The 17,041-nt window shown below is 51.9% G+C and overlaps 1 protein-coding gene across 1 annotated transcript in view; it reads right to left on the minus strand.

Moving 5' to 3' along the window:
* TNFAIP8 (TNF alpha induced protein 8) overlaps positions 1-17,041 on the minus strand; it is an 82,056-nt gene extending 65,015 nt beyond the window's left edge. The window contains exon 1 of the mRNA XM_040996219.1: positions 16,898-17,041. Coding sequence (XP_040852153.1) covers position 16,898 — 1 coding nt within the window. The 5' untranslated portion in view covers positions 16,899-17,041. The remainder of the gene's footprint in view (positions 1-16,897) is intronic.

The raw sequence follows: 17,041 nt of genomic DNA on the forward strand, positions 1-17,041 counted from the left end.
ATCTAAGTGATGCCATCTTTTGTGAACATAAGCTAGAAAATTCCTAGGAATACATGTCCCACCCTTCTCCAGTTCCTACACTCTGCTTTCTCTCACAACGTCCCCAAAACCCATACAAGAAAAGTCATAGTAGATCCTTGAGTTTGGAAGAAATTGTGGCTGGAATATCCTCAGTATTGCAGCTGATTCTTGGACTGTTACCCTGAGAAATACTGGGACCAGCTTCTGGAACATTACAAATACACACTTAAATACATCTCGCCCCCCAATAAAACAGATTTGCTAAGTGTATTTTTATCTTTAAGACTTCTTCAAACCTCATGCATCCATATTCTATGAAAAAGTTCACTCCACTGTTTCTGCTTAGCTATTGAGCACCAGAACAAATACCTCAAGGCTCCTCCCCAGGCTGCGGGGAGGTATATTTGGGCTTGTGCTTTTGGAAATCTACAGTCCAAGGCAGGGTGGCCCTATCCATTCAACACGTGGCAAGGGTGGTGGATGATGGCAGCAGGGCATGCGCAGAGAAGCAGGAAGACACAGTAGACCTATCTCAGGCTCTTAGAGCCAGCTCTCGACAACTGACTGCCGCTGGGGTCATGCCCAACTCCTGAACACCGTCACTGGATTAACTCTCTGCCCCCGGAGCACCCTGGTCGTCGGCGTTTACCTGTCTGCATGGCATATTCCCAGATTCCACCAGCCCAATTATGGAATTTAAAGGTGGGACTCTGAGGTGTCTAACTTACAGGGGCTGGGGCATGTTAATGACAACAATGAAGGTGTGGAGAAGGCATCATGAAAACCCAGAGACAGTGAAGCAGAGGCCACAGAGAGGACTGGAGATGACGTCTTACTCGGGCTGGGAGGATGTAGCAGGAGCCGGTCAGGGCACAGAGGGGCAGGGAATGAAAGCTGCTACGAACATGCCAACATACTGCCACTCCTGCTCTCTGCCCTCTCCCCCTTGTCAGCCACCTTTTACTCCGCACCTTTTGTTGAGAAATAATTTATAAGTGTAAGAACACAACTCACTGATCTCGGGCGAATGTAGGGTTGCAGAATGAACACAACTGAAGTTTTAGAACATTTCATCATTTCAAATGGATAAAGAAAATGTGCTCTAGCTACCCTAGGTCAACATACAAAAGACCTTCTTTGCCATCACTGTATCAGCTTCTGTCGTCCACATCCTTTATGGTTCCCAATGATACAGATCTTCAAGGATTATAACGTCAGAGCCCTCATTCCTGGGCTTTACTTTCTAATGCAAGGGAGATTTTCAAGAACTAAAGCAGAAATGTCTTTGTTGGCTTGAAACCAGAAGTCTACATGCTGTTTGAAGCAATCTTTAGGATAAAATGCTTACACACACAATGGCAATGGCACTCAAACTGAGACAGAGGAGGCAGACGAAGCTGCTCCCACTCCTCAGCAGTTCTGTTCCACAAACGTCTTCCATGTGCACCCAAGAGGTTGCCCTCGTGGTTACTTGGACATGAACATGGCTCTTCCTCCACATTCCGGCCAGTCACTGTTCTATCAGCCTAATTTAGGCAAAATAAGAACTCTCTTTGAAGCTGAAAATAATCTACTGGGTTTTAAAAATAAGGTTATTATTCAACATTTCCCATAAATATTTTTGGCAAATGCCAAGCACACAGAACTAAGTCTGAACACTTTTTTCCCCCAAGACATAAATCAAATCCAGTGCACTTGTTCCCTCCTTTGAAAAATGCTGATCTGTAAATTAGGCGCCACAGGCCGGAAACGGTGGCTGGATACACATCTGGTCACTAGGTGCTTTTGTCCACCCCATGAGCGGTTCTGCACTGGGCATGCGATGGCAAAAATGATGCAGATAAAGATTGGTCCTAGGACCCCTGTGGTCTGCCTGTGCTAACAAGACAAATACATGAAAACTCAAACAACGCAAGGCAGTCTGTGATCAAGGCAGAAGTGTGATTGAATCTGAGAAATAAGAGTTGACTGCTAGACGACACAGAGAACTAAAGCAGAACTTAAAACACAGCAGCTCATGCACAAAGTGATGTCAAAACACACCCATGATCACAGAACTTACCTGCTCTTAAACCCTCCATGGCGGCTCATTGCCAACAGCCAAAGAGACCAACCCCAGCTTGGGCTTCCAAATCTCACAGGCCCCGACCCCCTTCCACCATGCCCAGTTGGTGTTCCAGCCACACTGCTCCACCAGTGCCACCTGAGCACACTGACACTTCTATGCTAAATCTTCCAGTACTGTCAGAGGGCTCTTGCCCCATGCAAGTCCTCTCTGAGACCAGGGCTAAGGCGCAGTCCTCTTGGGGCCCACAGAAGCTGGCCGGTGTGATGTGCTGAGGAAGATCCAATGCCTCTTCAAGCCACAGATGAAAACAAGGAGTAGGGTGGAGAACACCTAAGACCAATCTTTGGTGGCTTTGTGAACAAAGCCACAACTGCCACCTACGAGGTATATTCCCTTGAGTGCAAAATACATGGAAACCCAATCACCATTCCCAGGTGACATTCCAGACAGTCTTACACCATCAAGACACAAGGTGCATCTCCCTAGAGTGTGATCATTTCCAACAGGTAAGCTGGCCCAGAAGGTAAATCTGGACATGATTGCTTGAAAGGACCCCGACTCATGCGGCTTTGTAGGAAAGCTAGCAAGTCTGGTTAAAGGACGGTAGGTGCCCCGCTAGGAAGAAGGGGACTGTTAACTGTTAGCCTTGGGCCTAAGCAAGAAAAAAAGTTCTAGAACAAACGCATGTCGCAATTGATGTTAACATCCTTGGTCCTTACACTATATCCGATGTCCTCAAAGAGGCCCTCACTTTTCCTACCCGCTGAACACACTGCACTACCTACTGGCACCTGTCAGACTCCTTCCTTGGGAAAAGAAGGTTAGGGATCGACTCTTGTGCGTAAATCATCTCCTTCTATTAGTGCTACAAGCCTGCGGCGGCTGTGGACTGCTCACACATTCAAGCCCAGGAGGAAGCAACGCCTCCCAGTTTCTCCAGGCACGCCTCTGTCAATAGCGAGTCATGCGTGGGCAGAACTCTGCGTCATCTCTCAAAAGACAAGAGTCTAACAAGCGAAAACTCTCGCTCATACGTCATATGCCAAACGTGCATCAAGTCCTCTGCTGGTGGCTCTGCCCCGGCACATATTGGCAGGATCTCGGTAACATCAAGTCTTTTTAAACCAGACGATTTTCCCAGGCTACGTGTTTGTGCCACAGTCAAGAAAGGCAACCATCAAACCCAAGTCCAATCACTGCACTTAGAAACAAAATCAGATGTCCACCAAGCCTAGGGAAGCCAGAGGAAACAGTAGCAAAGGAAGGCAAATATTGAACTGTGTGTAGTTTGCGGTCATAGCTGTATGAGTAACTTCAAATAGCAAGGGAAAGAAATATGAGGAATGAAACAAAACATGTTCGCATCCCCATCTTCAACCTCACTGTGCTTTTCTTTCTAAACTGCCTTGTCTTCTGCGGGGAGTTGTCTTAACAGTGGGTGTGGTGTGTTTGCTTATTTGAATGGTCAGGATAAGATGTCACCTCATCGGATGACAGCTGAGCCACTTCCTCGTGTATGGGGCAGGATCACCCTATGTGGATGCCTGAGAGTGTGCCTCCTACCAACCCCTGTGTTGGGCTGGCATGGTGGCACGGCACGACAAGCCTCTCCCTGAGACAGCAGCACCCCATGTGGGCGCCAGTTTGTGTCCTGACTATTCCACTCCCCATGCAGCATTGTGCTAATGCTACCTAGGAAACCAGTGGAAGACGCCCAGATGCTTGGGCTCCTCAACCTAACTGGGAGACCTGGAGGAGTTCCAGGCTGCTGGCTTCAGCCAGGCCCAGCCCTGGTCACTGTGGCCGTGCGGGAACTCAACCAGTGGATGGAGTGATCTCCTCGTCTATTCTCCTGCCCCTGTTTCCTGACCTCTTTTTTCCAAACTATATATATATTTAGTTGATTCCACAACTTTCAAGCTTCATTCCTTCAAGAAGGAAGAAAACTGTTCATCAGAGTTGACTCCAAGGACACTCTCTTACTGCTGGGGCCAGCCTAAAGCAATCTTTCAGGTGTCCAGAAGCAAAGCCACTCGTGAGACAGTTTCTGAGGACGTGGTGTGCGGGTGAGTTACAGAGATGAACTCAAGTGGCTTCGCAAAAGCGCAAAGCGGAAGGGAGGCTGCCAGAAACTGGGGCAGGGGGCAGGGGGCAGGCAGTGAATCAGGCCGAGGGCACAAAACTTTGGTTTTGAGATCAGAAAGTTCTGAGGCTCTAAGGTGCAACTAGCTACTCCAGAGAAACACAGACACAGACGCCTTGAGGCAAGAACCAGAACGAGACCACCAGGCAAAGTCAGGGCAGCAGCAGATGCCTGAGAGCAGTCTGGTAGAGGGCAGGACAGAAAAGCTTCCAGGAGGAGGCAGTGCAGGAGCTGCAGAAACGGGTGACAGGCAGAGGTGTTGGGACTAGAACAACGCAAAAGTGTGGACCACGAATGGGGAAAGACACATTAGAGCGGATAAGAGACCCAGCTCTGGACATGCAGACAAGGATGGGGCGTGACAGCAAACACTGTCCTGGGGCCCCAAGCGAGCAAGGAGCCTTGCACCTGCTGTTCTATTTATTCCTGGCATCTCCTTTTACAAGTGACAAGACGGAGGCTAAACAAGGAAGCTCGCAGACTGCCCGCCTTGGTATTCCCCCATTGGCAAGCAGGCCAGGCCCATGACCTGTGTCCCTGACCCGGTGCTCTTCGGGATGGTTTCAGTAGATCCTGGGGTGAGTGGAACAGTGCAACCAGAGGAGCAGCGGGGCTGCCCTCACATTAGGAGGCCGAGTGTTGGCACAGGTCTTGCTTTTCCCAGCATGCTATTTTTATACCCCATTTCCTAAGCGAGTATCAGAATGCCTTAAAACCTCCATCAAAATCTCCATTCTGTCCTTCGCCAGATGTATTGTTATTACAGGATTGAAGCACTTCAGATGGCATAAAATCAAAAAGCAAGTCCTTTCCCCCTCTTCCAACCCCACATTCCCTAACTCACAGTACCGCTCATTCTGCTAAAACAAAACCAAACCACTTAAGCACCCATAAACATATAATATGCCTTTTAAAAAACAGAATGATCTCATTATTTTGCTTTTTAGTTTAATCTGTCTTGGAGATCTTTCCAGCTTAGCACACAGAGACCAAGCTTGTTCCAAAGCTGCGTGGAGTCCTGTCCCAAGGAAAAGCGTTTCATGTATGGAAGCAGCTGCTGCACATTTCACTTGGTTCCTCTTTGTACATTCCACTTATTATGTATGAAACAGAAAGGGAGAGAGCGCTCCCATCTTGTGCTTTGCTCCCCAGGTCCCCCAAACAGCGGGGCTGGGCCAGGCCGGAGCATGTTTCCCAAGGAGGCTTGCTGCCGCAGCAGTTCCATTGGGACTGGAAGTGGGACTAGAACTCAAATTTCCAACGTGGGATACTGGTGTCTTCATGGGCGTGCTCACCACCATACCACAGCCCCATCTTTTGTTGATTTTTAAAACCCACACTGTAATGAGCCCTTTTGTGTACCACCATGAAACCACTGTGGTCCCTGGTATCAGCTTCTTGGCTATCATCACATACAAGATCCCCCGTGTCAGACAACACTGAGCACGTTAGAATCACAGTAATGAAAGGGAAGATGAACACAAGTTTAAAATAAAATTTCATTTTTTAAATTTACCTTTAAAATGTTGCAGAGAGAGAGAGAGAGAAATGGCCACAATGGCCAGAGCTGAACTGGTCCAGAGCCATGACCCAGGAGCTTCCTCTGGGTCTCTCATGTGGGTGCAGGGACCAGAGGATTTGAGCTATCATCCACCACTTTGCCAGGCCATCAGCAGGGAGCTGGGTCAGAAGTGGAGCAGCTGGGACTTGAACTGGTGCTCATAATGAAATGCCAGCACTGCAGGCAGAGGATTCGTTTATTATACCACCACCACGCTGACCCCTAAAATAATTTTCTTCTCCAAATATTTCAGGCCATTTTTGCAGCTGTTGAACCTCCCAGGAAGACTTAGAGCTGGTGTTGTGCCCACCCCCACTCCCAGGCCCTCAGACAAAGTTCTCCATCCCACACTGGAGCAGGCCAGCTTTTCCTCCCAGGGCAACCCAGACACTGCCCTTCCAGCTCCACCAGCAGCCTCCCCTGGCTCAACAGTTAGTGAGTGCATCTCAGATCTGAATGTCTTTGTTTCCAATCCCAGCTTCCCCTAACGTACCCTCTGCTACACAGCGGGTGATGGCTCTGCTTGACACCCACATGGGAGACCTGGATTCTGTCTAGTCTGGTTCCAAGTGCTGTAATTATCTGACGAGTGACTCTCTGTCTCTTTACTTTTCCAATAAACAAAGTTAAAAGACAAACAATGTAAAACGAAGGTGCTAATTATCAACATCACAGACTTTGAGGCCCAGAAAAGACCTCAATCACCTTGTCCAGCCTCCACTTTAGCAAGCCATGTCAATCATGGTTCCACAGGGGTTGGACATTCTGGCAAGATCACAAACCCATTGCTGCACAGCCCACCCCGCATACCCATCCGGAGCTGTCCACATCACGGGCATGAAATGCCAGCTGCAGCATTTGCCTAAAAAGATCATGCAAGTAAAATGTGTCTGCAGAACCCACCCCCTGCTATCCATCACAGCGATGAATCTGAGGGCAATCAGAAGAGATGATCAGAAAGGCCAAACATACATTTTCTCAATCTCTTAACTTTTTTTTTTCTCTGACAAGTTCACTTTAGAACACATAACAACTTTCAGACCTGACACACCGAAGTCTCAGCTCTCTCCTCTTGTTCTTGCCTGGGTGTTAACAAGCAGGTGCTGGCAACACTGCTGGCCAGCTGTCAGCAGTCACCTGTCTGGCTCACAGATTCCCTAACCTAGGGCTGCTCACTCTGCACCTTCCTCCCATCCATGCTGCCAGTGTCCAGACCAGGGATTCTGAAGGCCCCCCTTTGCCGACAACCTCTCATTTCCTGGGTTTACAGCCCAGGTTCCCCACAACTCCTGTTTTCCTGCCTGCGATGCAGCCCTGGGTGCTGTGGCTTCCACCTGCCTCCCTCCCTCGCTGACCCACAGCTCCTGTAGAGAGGTGATCTGAGTGCTTTCTGGTCAAGTTGCAAAGCACGTTTCCCTTTTCAAATGTAAGTGCCAGTCACTGGTGAGTAGACCCCAGTTTGGCCCTTTTGGGGGCTCTGGTAGCCAGACCTTTGCCATGTGCTAGTCCTGAACATGCACTACATTAGAGCACATGCTGGCAGCCGGCCACTGCCCATCACTGGAACAACCTAGGCCCCCGGAATGTGGACTCACACACCTGCTGCTCAGGGAGAGCCAGTGCCATGGGCACAGCCAGGCCGGGGCCATAGCCCTGCCAGAAAAGAGGAGGAAGAATCAAAGGGATGGGCAGTTCCCGAGGAGCTTGGAAGGAAAGGACAGAAGGCCATATCCTCCCACATCACCTCATCCACAGGTATGTAACTGATGCTAACTGCCGGCACTTTCCAAGGCTCCGAAGAGGATGCAGTGACTGGGGAAAAAAGTGACAGCTACCAATAGTACGCACCTTGCTCTGGACTGATGGGAGCAAGAGACGACTGAACATCAGGACTGGTCAAGCCATCAGGCTGGATTTGGTCACATAACAAGGTAGACTGAATGAAACAGATATCATCCATGCTCCCAGGAGTGCTAAGAGGCGATCACACAGAGAGGAAAATCATTACACTTTCATCAGACTTTCTGACACTATTGTCAGAAGAAAATGGAGCATCCCCATCTAAGACTCGAGGAAAGATGGGGCTGGTGTTGTGGCACAGAGAGCTGGGTTTCTGCCTGCAGAGCCTATCCCTATAAAGGCCCCAGTTTGAGTCCTTGATGCTCCCCTTCTGATCCAGCTCCCTGCTAACATCCTCAGGGAAAAGCAGTACAGGATGGCCTGAGTGTATAAGCCTCTGCCCTGACACGGTGACCAGCAGAGAGCCACTGGCTCCTGGCATCGGTCTGGCTCAGTGCAGGCTCTTGTGGTCATTTGCGGAATGGACCAGCACATGGAAGGTCTCTCTGTGTGTGTCTCTGCTCCTCTCACACACACTTCCTGCCTTTGTATGAGGCTGGTGGAAGCTCACACTACCCATGGCTGGAGAAGCCACTCTCTGTCCTGGGAGGGACAGGCAGATCAAAGGATGCTAGGGACAGGAGTGTGGGGCCATGAGGTCCCTGGCGCCTTTGAGTCAGCGGAACATCGCAGGGTCTCACCCCACCACATGTGACATGCATTAGGTAGCAGCTTTACTTTGTAAATCGTCTTGAGCTAGGCATTGCCTTCACTGCAGCCTCAGGCATCCTGACTGCTCCACACACAACTGTCCCTCCAGCATTCACTCACTCAAAGCCCAGGACCCTGTTGGTGGAAGGCGGAGCCTTAGGGAAAGATTCACCCTCAGCAACACATTTGCCTTGGGCAGGAGGTTGGCAGGAACCCTTGGTGCCTTCCATCTCCGTGGGGGAGCATCCAGCACCTGTGCCCTTTGCCTCCTGCTGCCCTGTGCGGACACAACCAGAAAGCAGAGAGCAGCGGCCACCAGACTCAGCACCTTGCAGCATCTCAGTCACAGTACTGCGAGCAACAGACTTCCTGTTCTTTATAAACAGCCCAATCACAGCAGTACAAACAGACCAGGAGGCTCATCCTCAAATGCCCTCACCGGAGTCCTAACCCCCCTGCACCTCCAAATGCAAATGTCCCTGGAGACAAGACCCCCAAACAGGGGACTCAGCCGACAGACGCGTACTAGTGTGGGCTCTGTGCAGCGTGGCTTGTGTCTTCCGAAGAAGGACCCAGAGACACCAGGGGGACTCATGGACACACACACACGAGAGAAACTGAGTGAATCCATGGCCAGGAGTCCTGAACCACAAGAAATATTTGTAGAAATTATTCAGGCTGCGGGAGAAAAAAAAAAAAAACGTTTGATGCAAACTTGGGTTTATAGTAAAAGGGTAAACCCCAGATACAGTCTGAAAGTGGGTAAATGGAAAGACAGTTATTCCTTCTGCTTAATGGCTGCAAAGGATGGCTGTGTGCAGCACAAGTCAAGGGTCGGTGTGGATGGTCCACATGGGCAGTCACAACGCCCTTTAAAGGCAACTGCTGTGCATGAATAGTGTCTCCTTTTCCCCGAAGCCCCACTCTCCAGGGATTCATGCCTGGAGACAGGTCTTTAATGAAAAGATTAGGCTATAGGATGTCTCGAAGGTGGGCCTGAATCCAACCCGACTGGTGGCCAGAAAGCATTGGACCTTGGAGCCAAAACCACCTGCAAGCCAAAGAGACAGACAGGCCCTGGGAGAAACCAAACCCAGTAACACCTCAGTCTTGGATGCACAGCCTCTAGAACCCAGAGAAAAACAAAAACTTGCTGAGGCTTCAGCCCAGCGGGCTGCAGTGCCTGGTGTGGCAAATGAACACATAGACAGGCACTGCCTGGGCTCATGATTGTGCAGGCGCCACCTGGTCACCACATATGAAAAGAGAACTTAGCAAAGACTGGGGTCGACACACTTCCAGGGACCCAAAGTCAAGCTTACAGCAGGCAGAGCCACAGCCTCCTGTTCCCCCACCATCTACCTCTGTAAGATGCAGCCCAGTCTCCTCCCTCTGCCCTATTTCCCAAAGGACAAGGGCTCAGGATGGCTGGAAAGTGAGAGAGGCAGAGGAAAGAGACTCTGCATTTCCCATTCGCACATCTCTGAGCAACTGTTCCAAGTGCCATCATTTCTCTCTGCCGCCAGGAGTAGACCTTGGTGACCCCTCATCTCCCTGGCGCTTTAGAATGAGACGTTGAAAACTAACCGGAATCAGAAATGCAGAAAACAAGTCTCAGGTCTTAAGGACTGCTATCACTCTCTCTCCCCGCTCCCAAAAAGAGAAGGAAGTTACATCAAGGTTTAAAAAAAGGGCTGTTTTGCATTTTCCGGAGGCAAACATTATGAAAGGGGAGGGAGGGGCCCACTAGCAGAGAGAGGGACAAGGCAGATGGTGCAGGTGCCCAGGCCTCAGCACAGGGGCAGGCCTGGGCAGGGAAAACAGACCCCAGCACCGGAACTCAGAGTCTAGAGGCGGGCCTGGCCACGTGACACACTTCACAGGAGGAGGAGGCCTATTGTAGACCAGGCTGTGATGGGGCACCCAGCAGGTACTTGATGGCGCCACTCCAAAGTCTGACAGCAGATGCTCAAGCATCTTGCACACCTGGGCCAACTCGCAGGCCACCACCGCTGCTGGCCTTAGCTTCTTTGCTTCCACCTGGTTGCGTGCCAGTGTTTTCCTCCCAGTCAGGACAGATCTGGACACCCACCTTGTACAGTCTTGAGATGGGGACCTGAGTGTTCAGCATGGTTGAACTCATTCATTTCACCCTTTCATCTTGAAAGCCACAGGGTATTTCCGAGAGATCCACTTTCCCCATCGCCAACAAGATTTTGGCTGGTCTCTGCTGCCTGAATAAGCTTCTTCAAGGACCAAGCAGGAGACAGTGCTACAGGAGGGAGGCTGTCCATCTACCGTGCATTGGTCATGGGGTGGGGTGAGGTAGGGTTTCCTAGAAATACCCAGTTCTGGCCTGGCGCAGTAGCCTAGCAGATAAAATCCTCCCCGTGTACATGCCATGATCCCATATGGGTGCTGGTTCTAATCCCCATGACCCCACTTCCCATCCAGCTCCCTGCTTGTGGCCTGAGAAAGCAGCGAGGATGGCCCAAAGCCTTGGGACCCTGCAACCACGGGGGATATCCAGAAGAGGCTCCTGGCTCCTGATCGGCTTAGCTGTGGCCATTGCAGCCACTTGAAGAGTGAACCAGTAGAGGGAAGGTCTTTCTCACTGTCTCACCTTCTCTCTGTAGATCTGACTTTCCAAGAAAAATAAATAGCTCTTAGAAAGAGAGAGAGAGAGAGAAAGGAAAGGAAGGAAAGAAAGAAGGAAGACATAGTTCTAGGCCTGAAGCGATGGCTCAGTGGCTGAATTCTCGCCTTAAAAGCATCAGGATTCCATACGGGGACTGGTTTGTGTTCCAGCTGCTCCATTTCCCATCCAGCTCCTTGCCTGTGCCCTGGGAAAGCAGAAGAGGATGGCCAAAATCTATGGGACCCCCACATCCATATGGAAGACCTGGGAAAAGCTTCTGGCTCCTGGCTTCGGTTTGGTTCAGCTCCGGCAGTTCTGGCCACTTGAGTAGTGAACAGCAGATGGAAGATCTTTCTGTCTCTGCTTCACTCTGTAAATCTATCTTTCCAATTAAAAATAAGAAAGAGGGCCCGGCGTGGTGGCGCAAGTGGTTAAAGGTCCTCGCCTTGCACGCCCGGGATCCCATATGGGCGCCGGTTCTAATCCCGGCAGCCCCGCTTCCCTTCCAGCTCCCTGCCTGTGGCCTGGGAAAGCAGTCGAGGACGGCCCAAAGCTTTGGGAACCTGCACCCGCGTGGGAGACCCGGAAGAGGCTCCTGGCTTCGGATCGGCATAGTATCGGCCCGTTGCGCTCACTTGGGGAGTGAATCATCGGACGGAAGATCTTCCTCTCTGTCTCTCCTCTCTGTATATCTGCCTTTCCAATGAAAAAATAATAAAAATAAATCTTTAAAAAAAAAATAAGAAAGAAAAAGAAATACACGGTGCCCGGTTCCCCTTTGGCACCTCTGCTGCCAGGAACATATCCTGTTAGTATCAAACTCCCCCGTGTGATGAAGACTAGGAGCTGTTGCCCCCAGCAAGCCCTACAAACACAGCACAACAGGACACTTTCCAGGACATGAGAGTACACACCTGGCACACGAGGCTATTTCAAAAAGGGTGTGGAAAGCCCAGTGCGGTGGCCTAGTGGCTAAACATGCCAGGATCCCATATGGGCACCAGTTCTAATCCCGACGGCCCTACTTCCCATCCAGCTCCCTGATTGTGGCCTGGGAAGGCAGTCGAGGACGGCCCAAAGCCTCGGGACCCTGCACCATGCATGGGCGATGGATGAAAGATATTCCCATCTCCTCCCCTCTATATATCCGACTTTGCAATAAAAATCTTTAAGAAAAAAAAGTGTGTGGAAAAGTGCAATTCAGAGATAAGCTTATTTTGGTGCAAAAAGCTTACTAAAAGCCATGCACAGCTTTTTTTTTTTTATGATACATCTTGCACAAACTTCATGGTTACACAGCTACACTGTCACCCTCAGCCAGACTGGCGACAGACATGGTAGGTTCGTGGCCAGCAACAGCCTACTGCCTAGGAAGCTCCAGTGTGCTTAGATGTTCCCTGGCCAGCAGGGCAGCGGTCACTGCCAGAGGCGTGGGAAGCACGGCCTTATTCACCTGGCCCAGGAACACAGGACAGTGGCTGCAGCAGATGTGTGGGCTGTGATGACAGCAGCTGTATCTCGGAACCTGACTGCTGAGCCCCCCAGGGCGGGAAAGCCACGTTCCACTCAACACCAGCCAATTCCTGTCTGTCACCAAAGGACAAGGGAAAGTGAAGGAGTCCCCTGTGGTGGCATGCGGCGGGGCCTAGAAGAACTTCTGCAGGCCTTTGGCCAGGTGTGGCCAGTATCGTGCGGCAGTATCACATGGCCTTCTTTCTTTGAAGCCACAGTTGTCTTGGAGTCTGCCCGGCAGAGATAAAGGAACCCTGGGATAAGAGGCGTGTGGGGAGAGCTCCTCTTCCATTTCTACTGACACCCACGTTGTAAGAAACCTTATACAAAATAATAAATAGGGGCTGGCTTTGGAGGCTTATCATGCTAACCCTCCACCTGTCGTGCTGGCATCCCATAAGGATGCCAGTTTGTGTCCCGCTGCTCTATTCCCAATCAAACGCCCTGCTAATGTGCCTGGCAAAGCAGCAGAGGACGGCCCAAGTCCTAGGGACTCTGCACCCATTTGGGAAATCCAGAAGCTCGCTGCTTTGGACCAGTACAGCTCTGACCATGGCAGCCTTTTAGGGAGTGAACCAGCAGATGGAAAATCTCTCTCTCTCTCTCCATGCTTCTTTCTGTCTTGCTCTGAAATCCTGACTTTGAAGTAAAATAAGTAAATCTTTAAAAACTCAATCAATCAACCAAACAAGAGTGGTGAGTGGGGAAGGCTTGAGCTAAAGAAACAGTCTGAAGAAGTAGTAGCCAGACATGGCTGGTTCTCAAACACTCCAGAGTGGCGTGTCTCTTGCCCAGTCTAAGTTCACAAGACCTGTCCCCAAGGGTCACACTTGCCAGGCAATGCCCACCCCGAAGGCAGCCAGCCCTGGCCCTCTACAGCAGCCAGCCCTGGCCCTCTACAGCAGCCAGGACAGCTTCCTGTCTGGGATCATGGAGGCACATCCTTGCCCTGGTTACACAGGGGAGCCAGGAAACAGGAGCTACTGCTCACAGCCAAACTGCAACAGACGTTTCCAAAGCTCTCCCAGGCTGGCTCATTTGGCATCGTGGTTAGGACCCTGCTTAGGAAACATACATCCCACATCCTAGTGTCTGGGTTTGAATTCTGGCTCCACTCTGGGTTCCAGCTTCCTGCTAACGTTCACCCCGGGAAGCAGCAGGTGATGGCTGCAGCACTGAGTCACGGTGACACATGTGCGAGACCTGGACTGAGTCCAGACCCTTGGCTTCAGCCCGGTCCAGCCCTGGCTTTCTGCAAGCATCTGGGAAGTGAACCAGTGAAAGGAAGGGAGCTCTGTCTCTCTGGTTTCAAATGAAAATAAAATAACTTGAAAAAAAGAAAAGAAGAAAGATTCCCTAATGCACAGGCTAAGACACAGGCTGGCAGAACTGCCAGAGACCGACCGCGGTCACCATGACAGAGAATGCTAGCTGGGCCATGTGCAGAGGGCTCCCACACCTACATTTCTGTGCCGAAGTCCCGGGTATTCCAGGCTTAAGCAAACGAAACCATTGGAATTCCTATCTTAAATCTCTGCTGGTAACCAAAGGATGTGTCTACAAGTCCACGGGGTGCACGCAGTGGAGACGCCTAAGTGGGACTGCCTCTCCCTGATTTTCCTCTCTCTTGGCAGTCGCTTGCCCACCTGCTTTCTCCTATACCAACAGGGCAGCCTTCAGAAAACCACCTGGGCCCTGCCATCCAACCTTCAACTGCGTCTGCAGCTCAGGAGAAAAACCCGGCTGTGCTAAGCAAGTTCCTCCGGTAACTGTAGGCTGGATGTATACGCCCAACACAGCAAGCTCCTTTGCAACCAGGTTTGTTGCGATTTTATCACTGGCTCTACAAAATAAATTTAAAATAATAAATAAGTGGCACTGGGAAAACCACAATGTCATTTCTTTATTTTTGAGAAACAGAACATGTTAAAAGCAAAGGAAGTAATGCAAACCCCTTTACTTCCCATTGGGAAACACAAGGGAACCCTGAGCCCCAGTTCTGCACCAGCGCTCTGCTTCTGACCCCCCACAGATCGGAACAAGTTGCCTGCCCTTTCCCATCTCACACCCTCCCACGCATGTGAGAGCTGCTCAGCACCAGCATACAGCAGGAGTCCAATAAATGCCTGCTGTGTAAACAAACGGTGCTCACCTACTCAAGCTGGATGCCTTCACGCCCAAGGACCGGATGACACTGAGCTTAGGACCATGGTTAGGTAGCTCCTGAGGCTTGCCTCTGACATTCTAGAATTATCTATCCTTCTCCACGTGGCACCTCATTTCCCCTGCAGACCAAAGTGGAGAACAAGCACACACTGCTCTCCACTGGACACGACCAGCAGCCCGTGGCCTTGCTCACAGGTACAGCAGGCTGTGGCTTTCTGTGGCTGCTGTTGGGGTTCATTCACTTTCTGCTGCAGGGGGTGGGGTGCAGTCTTGCGGAAGGGGAGGTCTCAGCCAGCACTGAGGCCCAAGAGCCACCGGTCACCACCAGATGCCAGCAAGGGGGGGACTGAGCCCTCAGCTGCACGAGACACCAGCTGAGTGGCAGACTCCCTGCTGCACCATCTGGTGTACAGGCAGGATGTAGGCGGGCAGTGGCAGTGGCCGTGCTGGGGGTTCATCCTACGTCATGGAGCACTCAGTTTCCTCTCAGAGCCAGGGCCGTCTGACTGGGTAAACTGTCCCTACATCATCCAAGTTAGTGTTCCCCAAGGCCGATGTCCCTTTTGGTGGTGCTGGCCCACGTGTGTTCTGTATTCAGTCGAGAAGATGGAGTGTCTGTTACTCAACTCCTGGAGGCTAGGAACCCCAAGAGCAGGTCCTCACTGCAACCAGGCATCATGCAGAGCCTGGGAAATTGCCTGGGAAAGTGACTGGACTCCACGCACGGCTGTGAAGGCAGCCAGCCGACTTCAAGTTGAGACCGTGGTCAGCAGGAGAGAAAAGAGGCACTCAGCTTCGGGACCAGTGACCTGACCCTGACCAGTTCCTTCCAACTGCCAGACCTCAGCCCCGCCCACAGCCAGTTTGCCCCAGAGCGCCTTCTGGAGCCTTCTGGACACCCTGGCTTCTCTCCAGACCCCCTCTCCTCCAATTGCAACACAGAAGCGGCAGAGAGGAGACCTCTGGAGACACCACGTGCCCGGCCCCCGCCAGGCCCACACCCACCCTCACAGTCCCTATCTAGCAACCTGGTCAGAAGCAGGAGACACCGCAGAGACAACACACCTGATGCCACAACCCCCTTGCCTGGCCGCGGAGGAAATGACACAGCTGACCCAAGCAAAACAGATGCCCCCTAAAAGTGAAAAAGGTTGGAGCCCATGCGTGCCCTGGCCATTCTGTACGCTAAGCACTTTCAACCTGGACTGCCTAACCCAAACATTCGGAATCTAAGGAATTCAAGATTCACGGTGGTGCTCCACTTCCCTAAACTTGACTTAGATCACAGGTAATAACCCTGTGGGCAGTGGCGGCGGGAGGCGGTGCCTGTGCTGGCAGCACTACACAGCTGCAAAAAAAAAAGGAAAAAATCTGCGAAAAAGCTTGTGCGATACGGGCTAGAACACTAATCAGACATCGCTGACTTCACGCCCCACAACAGATCCAATTAGAAGGTGGCAACCCGTGTTCCAAGGTGTTTAATTAAACCCGATAATTATTTCCTGGAGTGATGGGTTGACACTGCAAAGCACCGGACTCCGGTGAGCCAAGCGCTGTGGAAGCACCTTTGTGTGAGCCAGACGGGACCCCCTCCCACCTCCACAGGAAACCAGTCCACAGGTGAAGAAACCATTTCCAGGACGCGGCTGCAGTCAAGGCCCAGCCACCACAGCACTTACACTCACTCTCCCCACGTGGGGTCAGTGCTGACCTCTAACCCCTAGTCAAAACAGCTCAGACGCGGATGCAATCAGCATTAGGCAACCTGCTGCTAGTGTGGACGCTCCGATGGCTCATCCCTCCCAGCCTCCTCTCCCTGGACACCGCTGCACCCCGCGCTCCGCGTCAGAAAACCAGCCAGGGGCGCCGGGTCCATCCACACCGTTCAGGCGCCCAGGTGTCCTCGCCGCAGGTGCGGAGGGCTCCTGTAGGCGCGTGAGCCAACTCCTGTGCCCGCACGCACAGTCACGCATGCACCCATGCACACGCGTGCACGCACGCACACAACTCGTCCTCACAGGAAGTCCACCCCAAAGTCTCTCAAAGCAAAGCTACTCAGGCAGCCGGCGTGGCCAAGCCAGCCTCGCGCTCCAGCGACCCAGCACGTGCTCACGGACGCCAGGAGGGAAGGGAGCAGGCGCGGGGACCGGTGCTCCTGGCCAGGCGTCCAGGAACCGGCTGACCCTCGGGGGCGTCGGCGAGGCTGGGCGCCCCTCCAGCGCGCACTCCCGCACTTACTGGAGCAGGCGAAGGCGGCAGGGTCCGTCTGGCGGCTCCGAGTCTGCGGTCGATCGCTGGCTCGGGGGGCGTTCGTGGACTTTCCAGTCACTGCGGGCCGGAGCGGCGCGCGCCAGAGAGGAGAAAGAGAGGAGCCGGGGGCCG

Source organism: Ochotona curzoniae, unplaced genomic scaffold (genome assembly GCF_017591425.1).
Source record: "Ochotona curzoniae isolate NIBS_2020 unplaced genomic scaffold, NIBS_Ocur_1.0 contig_1, whole genome shotgun sequence".
Taxonomy (NCBI): domain Eukaryota; kingdom Metazoa; phylum Chordata; class Mammalia; order Lagomorpha; family Ochotonidae; genus Ochotona; species Ochotona curzoniae.